This window comes from Catharus ustulatus, chromosome 18, assembly GCF_009819885.2.
Source record: "Catharus ustulatus isolate bCatUst1 chromosome 18, bCatUst1.pri.v2, whole genome shotgun sequence".
NCBI lineage: Eukaryota > Metazoa > Chordata > Aves > Passeriformes > Turdidae > Catharus > Catharus ustulatus.
Window position 1 is genome coordinate 11,092,445 of NC_046238.1, and position 20,713 is coordinate 11,113,157.

The 20,713-nt window shown below is 41.8% G+C and overlaps 1 protein-coding gene across 1 annotated transcript in view; it reads left to right on the plus strand.

Moving 5' to 3' along the window:
* The first annotated feature begins 1,723 nt into the window (after positions 1–1,723).
* Positions 1,724–20,713, plus strand: part of LOC117004684 (sodium/glucose cotransporter 1) — a 41,075-nt gene continuing 22,085 nt past the window's right edge. Inside the window, exons 1-2 of the mRNA XM_033075675.1 lie at positions 1,724–1,816; positions 20,453–20,524. Coding sequence (XP_032931566.1) covers positions 1,775–1,816; positions 20,453–20,524 — 114 coding nt within the window. The 5' untranslated portion in view covers positions 1,724–1,774. The remainder of the gene's footprint in view (positions 1,817–20,452; positions 20,525–20,713) is intronic.

Here is a 20,713-nt window from a genome sequence, read left to right on the forward strand (position 1 = left end):
ATCAAAAAGAAGGGACACTCTTCTGTCTTGGTGAGGGTCTGAAGGAGCTTTCAGTAAAAGGAAAACACATTTTCATCTGTCAGCTGGCCAGGTTCTTATTATTGTGGCTTCGATTAAAAGAACAGAAGGAAGAGGGCAAAGGAATCTTCTCCTCGAGCCCTGTACAGGCATGGCAGCAGCACCTGGTTATTGGCATTGCTATGACAGAGCCCTGGGTAATGAGTTAGAGAATGGAAATACATTAGAAAATGTACCTGTATATTCTATGTCGTGTGGTTTCCCTCAGTGCTTCTCTGGAGATTTCTGGCAGTTTCTTCTAGATTGCCACAAGTCCCTCCCATAAATCAGTGTTTGAACCATGTCTGAACTTCCTGTGACCATGCATGCTTAGCTTCAGAATCTCTGACCTAAATAACATATTACAGACTATAGAATTAAAACTTTTTAAAAACAATTTGTAGCTCAAATTACTTAAAATTTTCCTTTTTTGTCTTGTGTCTGTCCTTCAATCTGCCCATCCATTCCTTTTCCTTGCATCTATCCTTGTTACAAAGTTCGTATTTTTACCTCAATTATCTTTCATCCTGCTCTTCCCTGAGCCCTCTTTTGTCCTTTCTGACCTATCTTCCCACTTCAAATACTTTCTTCCTGGCCCCATGGAGCATTGCCATGGTGAGCACATGACATCATTGCACTGGGAGCAGTTGCCTAGGACACCATGTGATGTCATTGCACTGGAGGCAGTTGCCATGGTTACTGAATTGGCTGAGGTAGCTGGGAAAAAGGGTTTGTCATCTGATGGGTGCCAGGAAACGTTCCCATCAACTGCAATAAAGAAGATACTTTTATTTATGTTTTGATGCTCCAGGGAGGGCTGCCTGTGTCTCAGAGACCCCACTTCTCTGTGTCCTATAACATTCTCTGCCTGGGCTGTTCCTGTTGCTCTCTGGGATCTTGCCCACCTGTTTCTACTGCTGAATGTTACTGTGAACATCAAACTGCAATAAAATGGAGAAAAGCTGTGTTGTCCTGTGGTCCTGCATAAGATGGGATTGCAGTTGCTATTGCTGTTTGATTTTTTCCTCTTTGGTTTCCTTGGTTTCTGAGATAAATAGCCCAGCCCAGTATTTATCCCAGCAGACATCAGAGGTGCAGTCACAGTGAATGTCACAGCCTGAGCTTGCTGCATCTGCACCAGGCTCCATGTGTGCCTGTAATTTGTTTTTCCACTTCTTTTCTGCCTTTCCCAATTTCTGTTTCCTCACTGCTGACATCTACCTGTCTTAATAATTCCAGCAGTTCCCAGAAATGTCCTGTGTGAAAGGTGAAGCAGGAAGCAGCTATTAGAGAGGAGAAAGGTACTCAAGAACAAGTTTAGTGAGTGTGTGTGATGGATGTGGGGATGTAAACAGTGGTTAGCATTGTTTGTGATGTGCAGATCCATACCCTGGCAGCATTTGTGTATGTACATAAACCCACTTGCAATTGCTCCATGGATAAATAAATAACTTTTTATGAAAATGGCTTTTCCAGGCTTTCTGCAATTTGAGTGAATTACATATCCAGGGCATGTTAGTCAAATCATGCATGTGTAAGTGTGACTGCCTCCACATCTCAAATCAAGTCTCTGCTCTCAGCACCCCTGCAGGTGCTCTGTGTACTTACAAGCTTCCCCCTGAATCATGGAATGAGCCATTCTTTGGCCCCACTGTGTGCAGTCATCTTCAAGCTGAAAATCAAAATCCTTGCAGGTACTGTGGAGCTGCAAACAGGAATGCAGTCAAAGAAGCTATGGACAGTGCTGATGTCAGGCCAGGTAACTGGGGAACTTAGGGGCAGCTGAACTATTGACTGAAATCCAGGGCTCCTGAAATGTTGGGAGGAGACTGGAATGGGGGTAGCAGCTCAACTCTGGCAGAACTAGCAGGAAAATCCAGAAGAGGGAACATAATTTTATTGGGCAGGGAACAGAATTTCCACTTAGGTATGGGGAGAAGCAAGAGGATAGAGGTTGAGGGTTTTTGATGTATGTTTATTTTGGATTCCCCTCCTTATGCTTTACAAGTACTGTTTGACTGTTTATTTGTTCAGCATATAGAAGAAATACTCAGTCTTTGTGCCACAGTAACTGTAAAACAAATTGTACTTCATACCTGAAATCATTTAATGGCATTTTGATCAGATGGCAAGGAGCAAAGCAGCTCACAGAGGGGGAAAGCAGCAGCCAGTCAGGGCTCAGGTGTTCCCAAGAATCAGCTGAGACATGAATAGTCACTGCTTCAGGTCTGTGTGTAAATCCTTAAATTCTAGCTTGAAAACACTGCTTAGTTAATCAACATGCAATAGTGGGGTTTGCAAATCAGGCTGCTCTGTTCATGGTGAGCCAAGGCACTTGCATCACTGTAATATGTGTCAGTAATCATGGCCTTTCCTGGGTTTAATGGACTGCAGCAGCCTTGCAGTTACCAGTCTGGGATGCTGCTGAATCTGTAAATGAAGAGATGTTTGATCTTACTATTTATGGCCACTTGTGTTACTTTTTCTGTTAACTGAGCTTCAGAACGACCCCTGAACTTGGGTTTGTTTTAGTTCCAACACTCTACCTGGCAATTTGAGGTTATTGTATTTAAGTACATTTTAAACATTTATGTTTGGATGACATTTATTGGTAAAATATAAGAAAGCAAGTAAAAAACTAGACTGTGTTTGTTTAACTGTCAGGGAGGTGTGGGAAAAGGTTGGTAGAGCTTATGGGGTTTTTGGTAAATTTTACCTGAAATCCACATGTTTATGATTAATATTTCAGCTTCCCCTGTCTCTGGACTTTCACCAATGTCAGGTTTCTGTAAATATTTAAATAATAATTGTATGCTGTGCTATAGCAATACTGGAGATCCCAAGTGGTGCAGATTTGATTTCTGCCAGTGTGAAACTTGGGGTTTGTAGGTGGTGAAGTTCTGTGAGTAGCTGTGGAGGTGGTTTGTAGTGCTGCAGGACAGACAGTCCTGTGAGAGCTCAGCTTTTGCTGACTAATGCTTCCATCTGCTGGACAAGTTTGTTTGCACAGCATTCACTCTGTACTGTACTCTGAGAAATAGAATCTTGCTCATTAAACCCCCAAGGATTTAGTGATCATTAGTTACTATAATGAAATAAGTTCCTCTGGGATTTTAAGCAGCTAACACAAATCACTTAAGTGCTCTATAGCTTTACATCAAAAGATACAGCTCTGCCTACCTGGAGTCAATACTCTTATGTTTTATTCTGAAATGTCATAACTTACACAGTGGTAATGTAAATTAAAGTACAGATTCTACAAACATCTTCCTAGTGGGTGATTTTGTGACTTGTGACCCAAACTGGTGCTTTCACTGAGAGCCTGCAGAGGCTGTAGGATTTTCCCTCTGCACTTCATGGCCCAGCAGGATGGGGGCAGATACCCATTGGGACAGGATGGGTTTTAGTGCTGGGGTTAGAAAGTTCAGTGACTATTATTTACACTGCCACAGTACATCAGGATCTGTGCTCCCAAAGCATGTTTTTGAATTGTGGAATTAATTTGCTTTACAGCAAACTTGAGAACTTTGAATAAAACTTGTGTCTGGAGGCACTTAGCCCAGCTAACAGAGCACTTCCCAGCCCACCTCCTCTCCTTGCTGAGCCATTTTCTCATTCTTTCCTGGTAATCCATGGACTTGTTGAAATAACAGCATGACACAATTTCTCTATCTTTGCATTATCTTTTTATTCTTATTAGGTTGTGTAGGAAAAGCGTGCAAAAAAAACCAACACACCCCAAACCATAAAGATTACAGAGAACAATTTTGTGCTGTGCTACTTGTTGTTTATGACAGTGTTGTTAAGGGTAATGATATCAGAACACCTTTGGACTTGATACAGTGGCATTACAAATAAATACAACATTCTTATGTTAGATAAAAATTGCAGCTTTATAAATATAAAATGAGATATAAAGTAAATTATAAATATATATAAAGTTTATAAGCTTATATATAAGATTAGATGTACTAGTTCAGGATTATTTTAGAAGAATTTAAAAAAATGTAGATTCTAATATATAGTATCATCCTATATGAAGATTACTGAGATATCTTTATTTATATTTATTTAAATAAAAAAGGACAATAAACAATAAAATCAGAGCACCTTGCCCCTGCCTTCCTGCAATCTCTGCAATTCTGTGCCCTTTGGGATCATCATTTCACTTGATAAAAATCATCTATTGGGAATAATTGGGAATGGCCTTCAACAGCCAACCCCATGGAACATATCAGCTCCATCTCCTTGAAAACTTTGGGCTCCACAGGGCAGTTGTCATTTGGATGTTGGAGTTGCCTGTGCAAGGACCACCAAGTGCACTTTGCTTTAAGGCAAGGTCCTGCAGCCAGGGTCAAACACCCAAAAAAGGATGGATTTTAGGGACTTAATGGTTTTTAAATTATGAGAGTGGTAGGAAATAGAGACTTTGGATTTGCTTTGTTGTTCTTCTACTGCTAATGAAAAATTATTCAAGATGTCTTCCACTGATGCCACTTATATATTTTGTAAGTAAATTGATCCCATGTGTGTATGGGTTCATGCTTTTTTGAAAATAAGCAGCTCAGAACTTCTAGGCAGCAAATATTCTGCTCTGGGTGTTGAGAATGTGGGAAACAAATTTGTGGATGGTAGGAACACCACAGTCTGGGTCCCAAATCCATCATCTGTGTGGACAAACAGCTACTGTTCACCTTAGCAGCCATCAGAAGCTATCCTTGAGTAGGATTAGAACTGGATGTACAGTTTATAAAATCCCATGGAACCCAGAGGCAAAACTTTAGGCAGTATTGTTTTCCTTGTGTTGTCACTTCACAACAACAATATCTGAAGCTGCCATTGGTAGTAATTTAATAAAGAGGATTTTCTGGGATTAAAAAAAAACCCCAAAAACAAAACAGGCTGTCCATCCATCATCTTATACATGCAAATAAAGGCAGAAGTGCTTTTCCCTGAGTGCCCATGCAGGAGCACATTCCATTGCTGATGTGTGTGCTTTCATCCTCAGAGTGTTTTGGCTGTCAGTATCTTTATGGCTCACATACCTTAGCAGCTGTAACTCACACCTGCAAGTCTGCACAGAGGGCTTGAATTTCTTTTTACTGCCTATGAACTGAGATGTAGCTGCTTACTCTCCTTGTTAATGGATGCATTTGCTCTTCTGCTTCAAACTCTTTTCTTAAGAAGTTATTAATAATTTAGTATTTAGCCAATTGTAAATTCTTAATTTTCATTAAGAATCTATTTAAAGTGCCTTAATTGGATGATGTTGTAACTTTGGACAGTGCCATATCCCAGGGAAATGATGGTTTTTTATGTGCTTCATGGAGGATTGTAAACATGGAGATATTGGGATTTTGTGGTGATGGACATGATTCAGATCATAAATTGCCATAAAGTTTCAGAAACAGTTCCAGCAGGTGAAGAGCATGAATGCAAAATTGTCACATCCCCGTTGTCAGTGATCAGATTCACAAGAGCTGATGACAAATTTTTCGATGGATAAAGTAATAGGCAGAAAATGTTTTCTCCTAAAAAATGCATTTATACCACATTAAGCACAGTAATGCTCCTTAACTTTGGAGATAATATTGTTTATTTTAAAGGAAGACAAGTGTCTGTGTGTGCAGGATGAGGGAGGGTGAGTATTGATTTGAGCAATTGAGTCATGGAAATCAATTTACTTTTCAGTTCCTGGAGAATGGCACTGCAGCTGGTTCGTGACTGCCTCATCCTTTGTGTCATTGATGGGGCAGAGAGCAATTCTGCTCTGAAGCAGAAAGTTGCTGTGCCTTGGATGCTTTGTTCAAATGGGAATAATGATTTGTTTCCAGTGGCTGAATGATGTCAGCAACAGTCACAGATGGAACTGTGGCTGATGTATCTGTTTGCAAGCTGCCTAGATGTTTTCTTCTCTACACTTTTGTGATTATAGAATATCCTGAGCTGGAATGGACCCACAAGGATCAAAGTCCTGGCCCTGCACAGGACACCCCAAGAATCCCACCCTGTGCCTAAGAATGTTCTCAAATGCTTCTGGAGCTCTGGCAGGGTTGGCACAGGCTGGGGGTTCTCTGTTGCATGTGTCAAGGCTGGTTTTCAGTCTCATTCTGTTCCATCTTGGGGAGCGGCAAGCAGAGGCAGTTTTGTTTTAACATTCTAGATGTTCAGTGGTGCTCAGCTTGGTGCAGGAGCAGTTGGGCAGAGCTGATTACATTGATTGAGCCCAGTGGGAGAGAGACAAGGCAGGGTTCTCTGCCTGCACAAACTGCTGTAACAGTTTTCTGTCTTCTTTGCTTTCCTGTACTGGTTCAGTGCACACTTCATCTATTAGTATCAATTCTGTTCAGTCTGATTTGCAAGATGTCTCTCATACTAATTGTTCCATTGTAATCTTCGGTGTTCCTTCCACCTTCTTTTTTCCTCCCTATCTATTAGATCTTGTTTCCATGTGTTTAATAATCTTTTTGTTGTGCTTCTTGGTTCAGATGCCACAATAGAACACTCTTTTTCCATGTTTGGAATTGTTTCTTTCTAAGTTTCTGATTGCTTTAATAAATAAACCAAACAGATGAGTGCTGAGTGTAACTTTCCTCTTATTTTTGGTCCTGAAGCCAATGGATGTCAGCCTCCCTTAACTCTGAGCACTGCATGGATTACTGGTTAGTAAATGTTTTAAGGTGCTTATGGATCACATGTTTGTACTCTTTACTACTTGCTTTAGCTACTATGTGAATGACAGTCTAAGAATACAAATGAGTTAATTAGCTGGTACTTTGTGTTAGAGGTTCAATGCTGCACCCCTTTTACCTTTGCTGTTTTCATAGTGTTGGAAGGTTGGATTTATATGGTGTTGAGTATGTTACTACTTTACATGGACATGATACCCAAAAAAAAATTCTTCATCTCCTGTCACTAAACCTTTCCAGGCTTGTACTTGGAGCTTTTATTTGGTTTATTTTATTATTTTGTTTTATTTTTTGTGAAACAAAATGTTAGAAGTGCTTAAGAGTGGCACAGTGATAATCTCTGCTGACTTCACTCACAGGAGTTATCTGTGCCTGTGCATATTCAGCATGTCAGTTTTTCCACCAGTACAATTTGTGTAGCAGCACAAGTCAGTTTTTCCACCAGTACAGTTTGTGTAGTTTAGGATTTCTTTTCTGTGGATGTGGGATACCCTCTTGTGGATCACAAAACATGCTGAAGTTCTGTAACTGACTGCAACCTATTTCCTGTAACAAGTTGTTCTGTAAAAAAAAAAAAGAAATAAAATAAGCAACTTGTTTTTTCTCCAAGGTTTCTTCAGGATAAACCGCAGTGCAGTCTTACTGAGCAAATTTAATTCCTGGAATATCATTCTAATTTTTTTTTCTTTTAAATTATAGAATATTTAAGTGGATAACCAGGGAGTTAATGAAATTTACTGATGTAAAAAAGTGGAGATGGTCTTTGCATGAATAAGGACTTAGATAATAAAAACAGGAACCTGCACTTGGAGCAGCTTTATAAAGGCTAGGGAAGGCTCTTCCTCTTCTGCCAGTATGGTCCTTGCTTTGTCAAAGGGTAGATCCACTCTTCTGAATTCAAAATGTTTTAGAAACCTTATCAGCAGGGATCTCTGGCATGGTCCTGTACAAAGCTCATGTACAAACCTTATTAAAAAGCACATGATGTGTTTGTTACCAAGGAAACATAAGCCATTAAACCCTGGGAACATAATTCATAAAAACAAAATTTTAGCTATTAACATCTACTTTGCCCATTAGTGCCATGAAACCTCCATGGAACAGCCTTGCAGTCTCCAGCTAATGGGTGTGACATAACTGGGGATGGGGAGGGAAATGAGGAATTGAATTCACTGAGCTCCAAGTGCAGGAGAGTGCAGGACTGGGGATGTTTTCATCTCTTGTGTTCCTAACCCCTGAACACCTGTTTAGCCCACTCCTGTTACTGTTCATCACCAATCACATCAAAGACAAGTCTTTGCTAAGCAGGGAAAGATTTTCCAACAGGTCTGTTTGGAATATGAACATAAAATTTAGGAATGGTAAAGGAAACAGTGAAGTATTTTGTATTGGTTTCAGATTTAATATCTTAGGAATTTTAATTTTTACTCTCTGTATTTAGTAGGTGTATTCTGTTTTTATTAGCTAACTCACAATGGGTTTAACATGAATGGTGGTTATAGATAGCATTTTAAAATTTTGTTTTTTGTTTTGATCATTCTCAATTTGTTCTTAAATTCTAAAATTCTGTATTCTTCCTCATCATCCTTCTCTTTTTAGGAATTTAATTGGATTCATTAATTTTTTTCATCCTAATACTGCAAAGCACTTACACATTTCTTGTGAAGAATCCACTGTGGCTACACAGGTGCTCTGTGTCAAAATTCCACTGTACTTGCATTCCTAGAAATAGGAAATAATTCTAGCAAAAAAAAAAAAAAGAGGAGTAAAGTGCATGTGGCTCAGTTTTTGCCTGGTCTGAGCTGTCAGCTGCCACTCCCAAGTGCTGTCCAGGATCACAGCCAGGATCACAAGGCTGGTCTGAGTTATTGTTGGCACCTTGCAGTCATGCATGTTCAGCTTTGGCATCAAGAAGCCAAAGTGAACTCAGGGTCACGACTGCACTCTATTCTCAGCCATTCCACCAATTTTGAACCCTCTTTTCTGTATTTGAGAGGTGAATTAACATTGCTGTCTGGAAAAAGTGCTGAGTTTGATGTAATGGGATAAGGCTTATGAATCATTGGGGTGTGCAGCTTCAGTCTGCAAGCCATCCATCAAGAATGTAGTGCAATAAATCACTTACAGTCAATTGATGAAGTCCATTGCCAGCTTTGCCCAGAATTTATCTGGGCATTTCTCCTGCAGCTCTGGAGAGATCTGTGCATGAACTGAACAAACGGTAATTAGGAGCTCCCAGACTTTGCCCCCACAGCCCTGGTGTGGTTTCAGTCAGCTTATATGCAGTTTCTGCTCTGGTTAGTCACAATGAAGTGTGGCTCTGAGGTGCACTCTGCTTTCTCCAGGATGTGATGGGACTTTGCCTGATTACAGCCTCAAGGATTTGGCAGTGAGTGATTAGTGAAAAATGAGACTTTTGATTTTTTGGTGCCGTAACTGTGAGATGAACATCAAATCTCTGACTTGTGAGCCTCTGAGAGCAGACCTGAGTGCAGATGAGCTTGTCAAACAGCCTTGTGCAGCAGGGCAGATTTAAAGAAAAGGAGACATGTCAGGGATCTCCAGATAACATAATTTGGTTTGAAGTGGGCCTCCAGAGAACAAGAAGGGCAAGGCTACCTTCAAAGCCAGATCAATTGCTCAGGGCCTTGTCCAATCAGATTTTGAAAACCACCAGGAACAGAGATTTCTGTCTTCCTAGACAACCTATTTCAGGACTTGAGCACTTACACTGAATCTTTTCTCTTCTATATCCACTCATTATTTCTCTGCCCCAATCTGTGGCCATTGCTTCTTGCACTGTTATCTCTAAGAAGTGTTTTTATCTTACGTGTAATTGCCCTTTAAATATTTGATTGTGACTGTTGGATTCCTTTCCCAAACTTTCTCTTCTTGAGGCTAAACACACTCAGACCCTCAGCCTCTCCTCAAATGCCATGTGGTGCAGGCACTTCTCTATTAGTGACCCTTTCCTGAGCTCTCTCCAGGTTATCAGTATCACCTTGGTGACAGAGCCCAGGGTGGGACACAGTGTCCTGGTGCTGCCTCACAGGAGGAGCAGGGCTCCCTGCCCTACCTGCTCCCTGTGCTCTGCCAGTGCACAGACATTGCAGTGCAGTGTTTGTGCTTGCTGTTAGCACAGGGTACAAAAGGATGTCCTCAAATGATCTGTGTCCTGAAATCCGTGTGTTTCCCTCTGCAAAGCAGGAAATCAGGACAATTGTATAATGCAGAAGTTTGTGGAGAGGTTTGTTCTTTGATAATAGCTTTTTTCCAAGTTCAAGTCAGGAAAAACACTGAGCTACTGCAAAGACACTTGAGCTTCATGAGTGCCTGGATACTGTCCCATTTTTGATCTCCCATTCAAACACAATATGCCAGGCTGTGGCAAAAAGCATCCTGAGACTGGGAAAGACATTTCCTTTATTGGTGGGGACTCCAGTGCTTATTTGGCAAAACAGCAGCCAGCATGGAGCAGGGTAACCAGTGAGAAGGGAAGCCTTGAAACCTGGGCTTGCACAGCACTATTTTTGAGCAGTTTAGGACTTAAAATTCACCACCACAATCTGGGAGGTGACCCCAACCATGTGGGAATTTCTTGGCCCATTGTTATGGATGCACAAGTATTAGTAGCAGGCTTCCTTTGTGCAGCTCTAGGGAGTCACCTTTACTGCTCTTACCTCTGACAGTGAAGGTGTCCCCTCCTGTCCCCAAAATGCTGAACAAGTCTGTCTTGATGGATGTTATTTAACAGTGATTTGCTCATAAAGGTCACCTCAGCTCTGGCATGGTCTGAGATCGTGTTGGATTCACTGAAGCATCTGATGGTGATGAAAAGTCTTACATGGTGAAATGAGTCTCCTTTCTCTTCCTGCCACTTGTTCTGGACTCTTAAGGAATCATTAACAAGTAGTAAAATAATAGCCACTCTAAATCACTTTGGTGTCTTGTGATTGTACAACAATCATTATTATTCTCTACCCCTTGTGATTTCCTTGGAGAAGTTACAATTTAAATACTATTTCAGTCAAGTGTGGTCATTTCTAAGTATGAACATGTGAAAGTAGCTTTTTATGTGTTTCCTAATTTGGATACTCAGCTTTCTTATAGAAACTTCTATTACTGAAAAGGAAATCTCTTAGAATTTTTCAAAGTGGCAATATAAAATGTAAAAATGAATGTTTCAGGTTGTGGAAAAAATTCCAACAAGTTACAAATATACAGTTTTTCAGCAAACACACGTGCTATTCCTCTGACTGAAAGGCCTCACTGGTATTGTCATCCAATTATTTTTTAAAAAATAAATGTGTGATTTGCTTGCTCTCTGAAGTATTGAAATTAAACTTTATCTGTGAGCACAAAAGGGAGCTCAAACTCTTAACTGTCCCTCTGGGCTACCCCCAGAGTTCTGGAATGTGCATCTCCCATGCTATCTGTGATCTTTGCATGATGTTCCCTAAACATTTACTCTTCTTTTGCATGAGCTTAAGGGAGGACCACTGAAATTTGAGGTGGAAGAGATTTTTGCACTTCTGGGACAGATCTCTCAGAGCAGATTGTGAGCTTGTATTGCAGTGGGATGTATTCCCTCTGCTTGTGATCTGTCTGCATGGTGTTGGAAGCTACATTCTTACCTGGGGTGACTGCAGTCATCCCCCTGATCTGCACAGGTCAGCCTTACACTCCTCAGCCCAGTTTCCAGTAAACAATGCACTGGTGATGTGAAAATTCTTAACTGATGCTGAAAAATACGTTCCAAATTTTACACACCCTTCTTAAACATAGTGTACAACACAGTGCAACAGCATCTGAATCACCCCAGTTCCACACCTGCAGGGTTGTGAAAGTTCAGGGCTTTTCAAAGCTCTCCGCCTTGTCCCTGTGCAAGCAGGTACAGAGAACCTGTCATCAGTGCTAATCATCCTGCCCAGCTCCCACCCTGCTCACACTCCCCATCTGTCCTGGCACCTAGGCTGGCACAACCTTTATTCCAGGATCCTTGTTTCTGATAGATCCTCATATGGATTTTATTTTATATGGGACAAGCATAGAAATTATTACTGGAGGTACAACAATTGTAGCTGCTGAACAAACTGGATGCAGTTATGATCTGTTCTGTGCATCCATCACAGATCCTGCTGGGCCCTGAGCTTCCTGGCAGCTAAACAGGCTGTCAGAGCTATCCAAGCCCACAGCAGCTTTTCCTTTCAGCAGTGTTACTTGAAAAATGGGTGAAGTTGTTATATCCTGCTGCTAAAACTTTTCTTTATTAGGCTCTTATTGATTTCCCACTCCTATTTGCTAATAGTATCCTTCTCTGCCTTTTAAGAAGTAAACTGGAGATGTGGAGAGCCCATAAAACCAAGATGACTTTTATGAGGGTTTTTTGGAGGGGGTGGGAAGCAAGGGAAAAAGGAAAAGCATTCCAGGGATTTCTCTCTTGTCCTTTAGTATTGGTATAATTATCCTTTATGTGGATGTGTAATTGTTTCCATTTAACACTGTTGAGCTGAATACTTTGGTGTATGATAGTAAATGTGATTCTAGGCTGTAGCTATAGATTGTGCCATGGATTGAATGGATGAAAAATATTGCTATAATGACTGGTTTGGGTAGAAATGATAATTTTGTATCAAATCTTGGAGCAAGAGCCTGGCACTACTGAAGAGAAAAAAAAAGACAAAGCCGAATTTTTAGTGGCTTTATGATAATCCTGGGATGGCAGGAGTACACAAAACAGCTCCAGGAGGTTTTATCTCTGAAGAACACTTCTTGTGGTGGGGAACATCCATAAATGAGTCCCACTGTGACCCCCTGTGCTTCCTGGGCTCTGTAGCGGTTTGGGGAATGCCGGCCCATCCAGTCAGTCAGGCTTTCTGCAGCTCACAGATAACAGCACAGATATGGCTTTTGAAGCTGGAGAATTCCTAAATATTCTCCTCCTTGGGCTGAGTGATGCATTCTTAGGTGTAATCAGCCTCTGGAACAAAGGGGCAGGTGGCTCTAACTTTGGGAATGCTGATGGTCTCGGCTGCTGCCTCTGCTTTGAGCACCGCTGCAAATTCCCAGCGCTCTGGGCACAGTTTGGAACGTGACACCTGAAACATCAACCTCCAGCAGGGTTTGGCTGTGCCAGAACTGGGGGAGCTGATTTGCCTCAGCAAGAGCTATGGACATTTTGAAGAGTTTCCTTCCTGTGAACAGACTATTACATTTAATTATCAGTTTGTCTGTCTCAGTGCAGCTCCTTACGTCACAATGTGAGCAAATAGATCTCACTGCACCTGTACAGAACAAGGAGGAGTTTTCTGAAGTGCTGCTGCCAGTAAACACTCATCTAAAAATGTGAGCAACCAACTTGTGCCTCGGCCAAAATCCCGGAAAACATCCACACCCATCACTGGGTCATCTCTCATTGTGTCCTGGTGTTGTGATCCACGTGCAAAAATCCTCACCTGAATGCACACATAGACTGAAAAAACATCTAATGAAGATATTTATAGATATCTGAGGTCCCCGAACTAGAAATCCTTTCAGAAATGTTCTTCTTTCTACAAAAGAGCATTTGAAGTCTATCCAAAGACTGCATCACACTTATTTTGGGGGATACACTTCTGCAGAAATGTACCTGGTAATTTATTAGTATTTTTTGTTTTCAGATGTCAGTATATTTTTCACACTCTTCATTCTTTTTCCAATAGTTATCTGTGTATAATCTCTTTTGGTGTTGGTTGGAGGTTTTTTGTTGATTTGTTAGCTTTTCCTTCCCCCTGATAAGGATTTGTTTGCAGGCAAATCTTTTCACTTTTATCCTGACCAGATATTCCTTAAAGAATATATCCTCAGGTTCTCTCCAACAATGTTTTGTTCACTCTCTTTTTCAAGAAGCTTCATCTGTATTTTGTACAGTATTATTACAGTTTTTCCCCATTTAATTTCACAACCAAGCACTTTACAAGTACTTTTAACTGAAGAGCCCCTGGGACCCTGTGGAGCAAGCTGGGCATTTATATTGGGTTATGACATTAGTAGATTATGATCTTCCCCCTTCACTTAGATTTCTTTAATCAAATTAAACTGTCAGACACAATAAATAATAATATATTTATTGCTGTTTATTGCTGTAGGGCAGTCAAAACATACCCTCAAAGGCTGAGGCTGTCTGCTGTTCAAGAGTAATTACACTGGGTTGGAGAAAATGGAGTAGGGCAGCTGAGGCTTTCACTGGGTCACCTGGAAAAGTGGAGAATTATTTCAGTGGAAAGGGCACCAGCTGCTCAGCTCCTGTTCATTTTTCTCCTGTCCTCTATGCAGTTGAGTTTTCCCTAAAGCATTTCTGGAACATGAATGTTAAAAGTACTCCTGAGAGTTGGGATGCTGATTATGCAGCTCCTTTGCAGAATTCCTTCTGATTTTTAAGTTTAGCAATAGTAGAAGTGGCAGGCCAGCATGCATCCATCTCTAAGAATGTTTTTCTGGACACATTGTTTCAAGGGAAAGGGGAAATCCCAAGAAGGATTATCATGACTAATATATACAAAATATAATGGATTAGATCTTGAGGATAATTAATAATGTCCTGTGTTATGATATAATGATAATAATACTCCTGTTTTAATGAGAGTGCTACTCAATTGAGAAGCTGCTTGTGGGGATTAATCTGCCCTGCTATCAAGTGGCTGAATTTGGTGACAACCTGCATTGGCTTTGGGGAGTAATTTAAAATCTGTTAGTCAACTTTATTAATCCCAGTGGAAGTTTCAAACCCATCTCTTGCCAGTAGTCCTCCCCTATGAACCTGCTTAAATGTAAGAATTAATAAAACACTAATAAACCAAAAAGAAATCAATTCTTTGCTGTCTTGGCCTGTCCTGTAGGAAGAATAGAGCCCTGAGACTGTTTTTTTTTTTGATAATGCTGAGGTACTGCAGGGCTGAGTGTACTTAGTGTGCACAGAGATAATTTAATCAGTTGCTGAAGGAGTGAAAGGATTTCCTTGCTTCATTTCTCTTGGTCTATCTGCATATCGACCTGTTTTTATGAACTCTGATATTTCTCCTCTGTAGAGATACTAATCAGAAAATTAGTCTTGAAAGTGTTAATTTTTGTTATCTCTTTTGTCTCTTGATAAACACGTGGTTTTGTTCATGTTTCTTAATCTGATCCTCTCAGGGAATAAGAATAGAATGACCTTGCTTTCTTTCTGATAACCTTTTAGGAAAGCACCTGTTTTCCCACTGATTTTTTTCCTTCTATCTACATCATATCTACTGGATTTCAGATCTTTTTTCCTTTTAGTAATTCCTCTTCAATTGATTGCACATTTTAATTTCCCACATTTTTGTCATCCTTCTGTGACCAATTCTTCTAATTACAACCAGGTTTTGCTCACTTAATAAAGATTCCAGAAAGAGAAAAAGGACTTTTGGCATAAAAACAAAGGTGTAAAACAATTCTCTAACTGCCACCCTCCATTATTAGAACCACTTTAGGAAAGCTGTGCTGAGAGCCTTTGAATTTGAATATTTTGTCCACTTGCAAATATGAGCTCTTTTCCAAGTTCATATTGCATAACTAGGAAACTGTCAAAGGAGAGTAGAGAATTTATTAACATAGTATGTGGCTTTTACAAATAAAATAAAATAAAATTTTGTCCGTGTTTGTCCTTCCTTGTACAAACGATACTGCAGAAGTTAGCACTTCTGAAGAGCATCCCCAAAGAAATCCACTTGCTTTATCAAAAGGTGTGGAGGAATGCCAGGGAAAAGATTAGAGGAGTTCCTCTGTAGGAGGTACTTTGCATGCTGATGCATCCTTCCCTTTGTTTGTAGTTTATTTGATTTACCATTGCTTTAGCATTTGTCATCCTCAGGAGGAAGACTTACACACAGGTTTGTAAAAGACTGGGCTAAGTGCCAGTAACTCTCAAATTTTCTGTGCTAAAGTTGCATTTTCACAGGACAGCACAGTAACTGCAGCTGCTACCCAGCTCCTGAGCTGCCCTGTGCCCCATCAGGCAGCTCTGGCTGCTCAGTCAGAATGCAAATCCATGGCATTTATCAGCAGCCTGGGCTGGGAATTTGAACCAGTTCCTCGCTCATCTGTAGCTAATTGCCCTCTTCTCCATTCTCTGTTTTGTCTATCAGGTATGAACTGACACATTAATGATAAGCTAAATGTCACCAGGCTCTGTCCAGAGGGAGCAATCATTATAGACATGGATCACAGGCGCTGAGTTATGTTACTTAAACAATTTGGTTTTCTCACTCCTGTTAAAATCTCTCCTACTTCAATAAATTGCCCTGGCTCACAGGCAAGACTAGAGAAATACCCTCAGTATATCAAATTATTTGTCAGTTTGTCTAGTATTGGAACTCTAAACCTGCTTGAAGAGACCCTCCAGGATGATGAGAGACCCACTGAAGCACACTGCTAGCTGGGAGTGAGGAAAAGAAATGACTGTTGTGTTCTGATGCCGTGTGCACTCATCACATCAGGAGGTTTACTCATGCTTATCTTTTTGAAAGCTTTAACACAAAGAAAGATTTAGCCTATTTTCAATCTGCAAACCTACCTGACCTTTCAGACACCTTTTGTATGCACTGAATTCATGCAGTGAATCATTGGGCACTCCAACAGCTTAGAATGCTTCTAGGTTTCTCTTTGCTTTGAGTTGTAGATATGAGGATGTGGAGATGAAATATTCAGAGCCTTGACAAAGCTGCCTCCCTTCTGACAGTCTTGTAGATGATGGTGGTTTCTGCTTAGTTTCTGTTTGTGGCCTACAGAAATAAAAATTTTATTTCCACTGTACATAAAGATAGGAATTATGTGATCACTGTTTTTCAGATGTTGATTCTCCATTAGTGTTTCAAACCTTGGCATTTTGCTGCTGTGGCCACACTGGGAGCTGTGGACAGAGGCTGCAGTATTGCTCAGCCTCTGAGCTCTCTTCTGCAGAGCCTGGGTGAGAACACAAGGCACATTAGAGTACATCAGCTCCTGACTAATGTTTTCTTTTGCTTGCCTCCACAGACTGACACAGAAATGGAATTCATTAAAACTAAACCTTTTGTTAGTTGCAAGGACTCAGAGGAATATGCATCAATCTCTGTAAAAAAGTGCCATCTGCAGCCTATCTCAGGCAAACTGTTTCCTGATAATTAAGGTTAGTAAATAAGTCTTTTATTTTCCACTGAAATACACAGCAGGGGAGGTCAGAACTAATGGGAATTTTGGAAGCTTCAAGGGTTAGTTTTTCTCTATTGGATTTAAAACTACCATTTCACAGCCATGTAGAACAAACTGAGGAATGTGTTTGGGAGAGATGCCTAAACTATCAAAGGGTAACACTATTTTATGAGTATAGGTGCTCAAACAACAGAGACATTTTAAAATTTTACTTTTATAAGTAATGCCATTGTATGATAGGCTCTTTGCTGCTTTTATTAACCACGATTACCACAGGGTAGTTTACCTAGAAAAAATCGTTGCCAATGACAGAGTGCCAGCCCTTGATTTAATCTCTGAGGAAATAACACCTGCAATCTCAGTCAGGCCTGCTGTGCTTCCCTGCTGCACTGCTTGTTCTGCTCAGCGTAACTTCAAGGTCACATTTTACACCAAAAAGACTGTAAATGAATAATGACTCCCTAATATCAAGAAGGAAATGGAACTCTCAGATATCCTCAGAGCTCAGAAATGTGCCTGGAAATGTGCCTGTATCTGGATATTTTGTTCTAAATACCCTGGATTTCTCTAACCTCTTCTAGCTCAAACAGAGGATCATGGACATCATTTGGGGAAGCTTCCTTACTCAGAGCTGTGAGGATCTGTCTATAACCAGTGTGTTCCACATCTTTGTGACCAGTTGCTTTGCTTAGCTTAATTCTGAAGTCAGAGGAGCAAATAAAGGGAGAGCAGACCCAAGCTCTGATGAACTTTGAACTTACTCAAATGTGAAGCTGATTAGCTACAATAGAGAGAGGCAGCACCATGGTCTAAACAGCCTGAAATTCAGCCCAGTAAGCTCCTGGATCCAGGTCTTGTGTTCACATCCATCTTTACCTGTATCCATGTGAGAGATGGAAGCAGATTCAAGTTTCTCCTTCCCAGAAACACAGGCCTGTTTCTCCATTGAGTAATGCTGCTGAGTTGAGAAATAACACAGAGGGTGTCCCAGATCCTGGACCCCTGGGTTTTCCCCAGGTGCCAGGTCACTCCTCACAGATAATTGCTTACCATCATCAACTAAAAGAACTACATCTTCCATGACTAGACTTACAGGTACAACCACTTAAAAAAAAAAAAAGTATTCACCCACAGTGAGGTAAATATGCAGGTTTATTGCAGCCAAGCCACTCCTTTCCGTGTCATTCCTCCTCGGACATCTGCTCGTGGATGTTAAAACCCCGAGCACCTTTGGCAGGGACACTGAACTCTGAAATCTGCAGCACCTGTAACAGAGCAGCACTCTTGGGAAAAGAGTTGTCCAAGGAAAAGCAGCAGCTTCTTGTGTCCCATTGGAGACAAGTGAATCTGAAGTTATATATTATATAAGACGCAGGTGATGACAGCAGTTTATCATTAACCTGAACTCTGCAAGAGGCACATAAGGAGAGAAAGAAGAAGAAAGCCAGAGAAGCCACCAGGATGGAATCCATCGTAAGGATCAACAATGCTGCAGACATCTCTGTTATTGTCATCTACTTTTTATTAGTTCTGGCAGTGGGACTATGGGTACGTTGGGATTTTATTTTGTTTTACTTGATGAGCAGGTAGATTATAGAGTCTTGACAAAATGGCTTAGTAAGTGAGAATGTGTTATTGTATAAAGATTTTGACACTTAATTGGAATAGTTAATCAGTGTGTGGTGAGCAAAATGTGGGCACTTATTTGCATTAGAGGGGATGGCAGCCCTGGCAGGCATCCCTTTGGGCGGATGGATGGAAGCAGCGGGGAAGGTGGAGCCGTGGGTTTGTGTGGGACGGAGCCGAGATGAAGATCATCCCTCAGAAACAGGCTGCACCTGAGCCGCGGGATTGCCCACGGGGCTGCAGGGAGGATGGTGCTGAGAGGGGATGCCCCGGGGATGGGGAGGGGACCCGTGAGCGGCGGGGTGGGGGCGGTGTGGCTGCACGGGGCTGGCACGGTGACACGGACGGTGACAGAGACGGTGACACGGACTGTGACAGGGACGGTGACACGGACGGTGACACGGACGGTGACACGGACGGTGACACGGATGGCAGAGCTCTGGCCGAGGATGCAGGGCAGCGTTGCTGGGGCTGTTCCCGGCCCGGGGCAGAGCCGTGGGCGCTGTGGGCAGGAGCAGCTCGGGGCTCGCAGCGCCTCCGAGCCGGGGCCGAGCCCGCGGGGCCTCCAGCCAGGGCAGCCCCGGCCCAGGGACACAAACACCGGGGCCGGGACAAAGGCAGCTCCCAGCCCAGGCTGCCACCTCCGAGCTGAAGCGTCCCACAGAACGGGCTGAACGCTGAGCTGCGATGGAGGCAGGGGGATGTCACAGAATTCGGGCAAACCCTGCCGGTCACCTGAACAGCTGCCATGAAGGAGCAGAGGGGAGGGATTGCCCTCAGCAATGCTCTGCTTTCCAGGAGCACTGCCCTGCACAAACAGCTGCATACAAACATCCCTTTTAACAGCCTGGCAATAATCTGCAGGGCACCAAAAATTTCGGGTGTGCACAAAGTGGGCACAACCTTTTCCTTGCCTCTTCAGCATAGGAGTAGAGGCCAGAAATAAAGCCAACAATCTGAAGGGCCAGCCCACCAGCAGACCTTGTCTGGCAGCAGGGAGATGGGTCTTGCCATGAGAGTGTGCAGTTGAACTTTATATTAAAGATCTCTGACAGTAAAGGCTGATCTCTGGCTTCTCAGACCACTGTGTGCTGACTTAATTCCTGGAGCTGTTTTTTTCCAGCCATGATGACATCGTTATTGGACAAATACTTGCTCAGTTGCTGTGTGTAGTTAAATGTAAATCCATCATATTTACTTCCTTTCTTCTGCATCAGAAGAAAATATATGGCTATTTTTCCCAGGTCTTCTTTGTTTACTTACCTGTTCAAAGTCCATCAGAGAAGACAATGAAAATCCAGTAAAGAATGGCTCAGGGTCATGAACAAAAATTGGAGGAAACTTCCCTCTAAAGCCCATCCCTTGACAAAGACAACATGAGTTTGTGAGAAGGAAATTTTAGCTGTCTTCTTGTTTTGGAACTTCAGAGGGAGTCAGGCACAATGCTGATATCCCAGCAAGGAAACAGATACCTGTAGGGGCAGGTATTTTTTCACTAAAAAACTGGATACTTTCTGTTCATAAACTTGCACCTTCTAGTCTGTTTTGATGCCTGAAATCAAAGGCTTTTCTACCCATTGAAAAATACCTGTGAGCTTTTACTTGAGTAATAATTTTTCTTGGTTAAATTTAATTTTATTTCATGTTTCACACTATAATGAAAGGTGAAGAAATGAAACTTGAATGGCTAATGCAGACCTAGATGAAAGAATAATTGTTCCATTGTATTGTTTTCTTCATCATAAGGTTGTTCTTTATACACTCTGTTTCTTTCACTTTACCATGCCCATGTGTTTATTATCCCTTCATTCTAGGTTTTCTCAGCCTGTGAATAGCTTGCCTAGTACACCTGAAATACAACTAAAATTTTGTTTTTTCCTTTTTTCCAGGCTATGTACTCCACCAACCGAGGCACAGTGGGTGGGTTTTTCCTGGCTGGAAGGAGCATGGTTTGGTGGCCGGTGAGTGCTGTGGGTTTACAAAACTTGGGGTGTGCATCTGCACCCCTGGCACTGTCCAGTCCTTACACAGCAGGGGCTCTGTGGCACTGCTGAGGTTCTGACGGCTCTGTTGGGTGGCTGAAGATCCAACTCTTCCTCCACCTGTGGTGTCACTGGGCACACTGCACAAACAAAGCCATGGGATGGGCA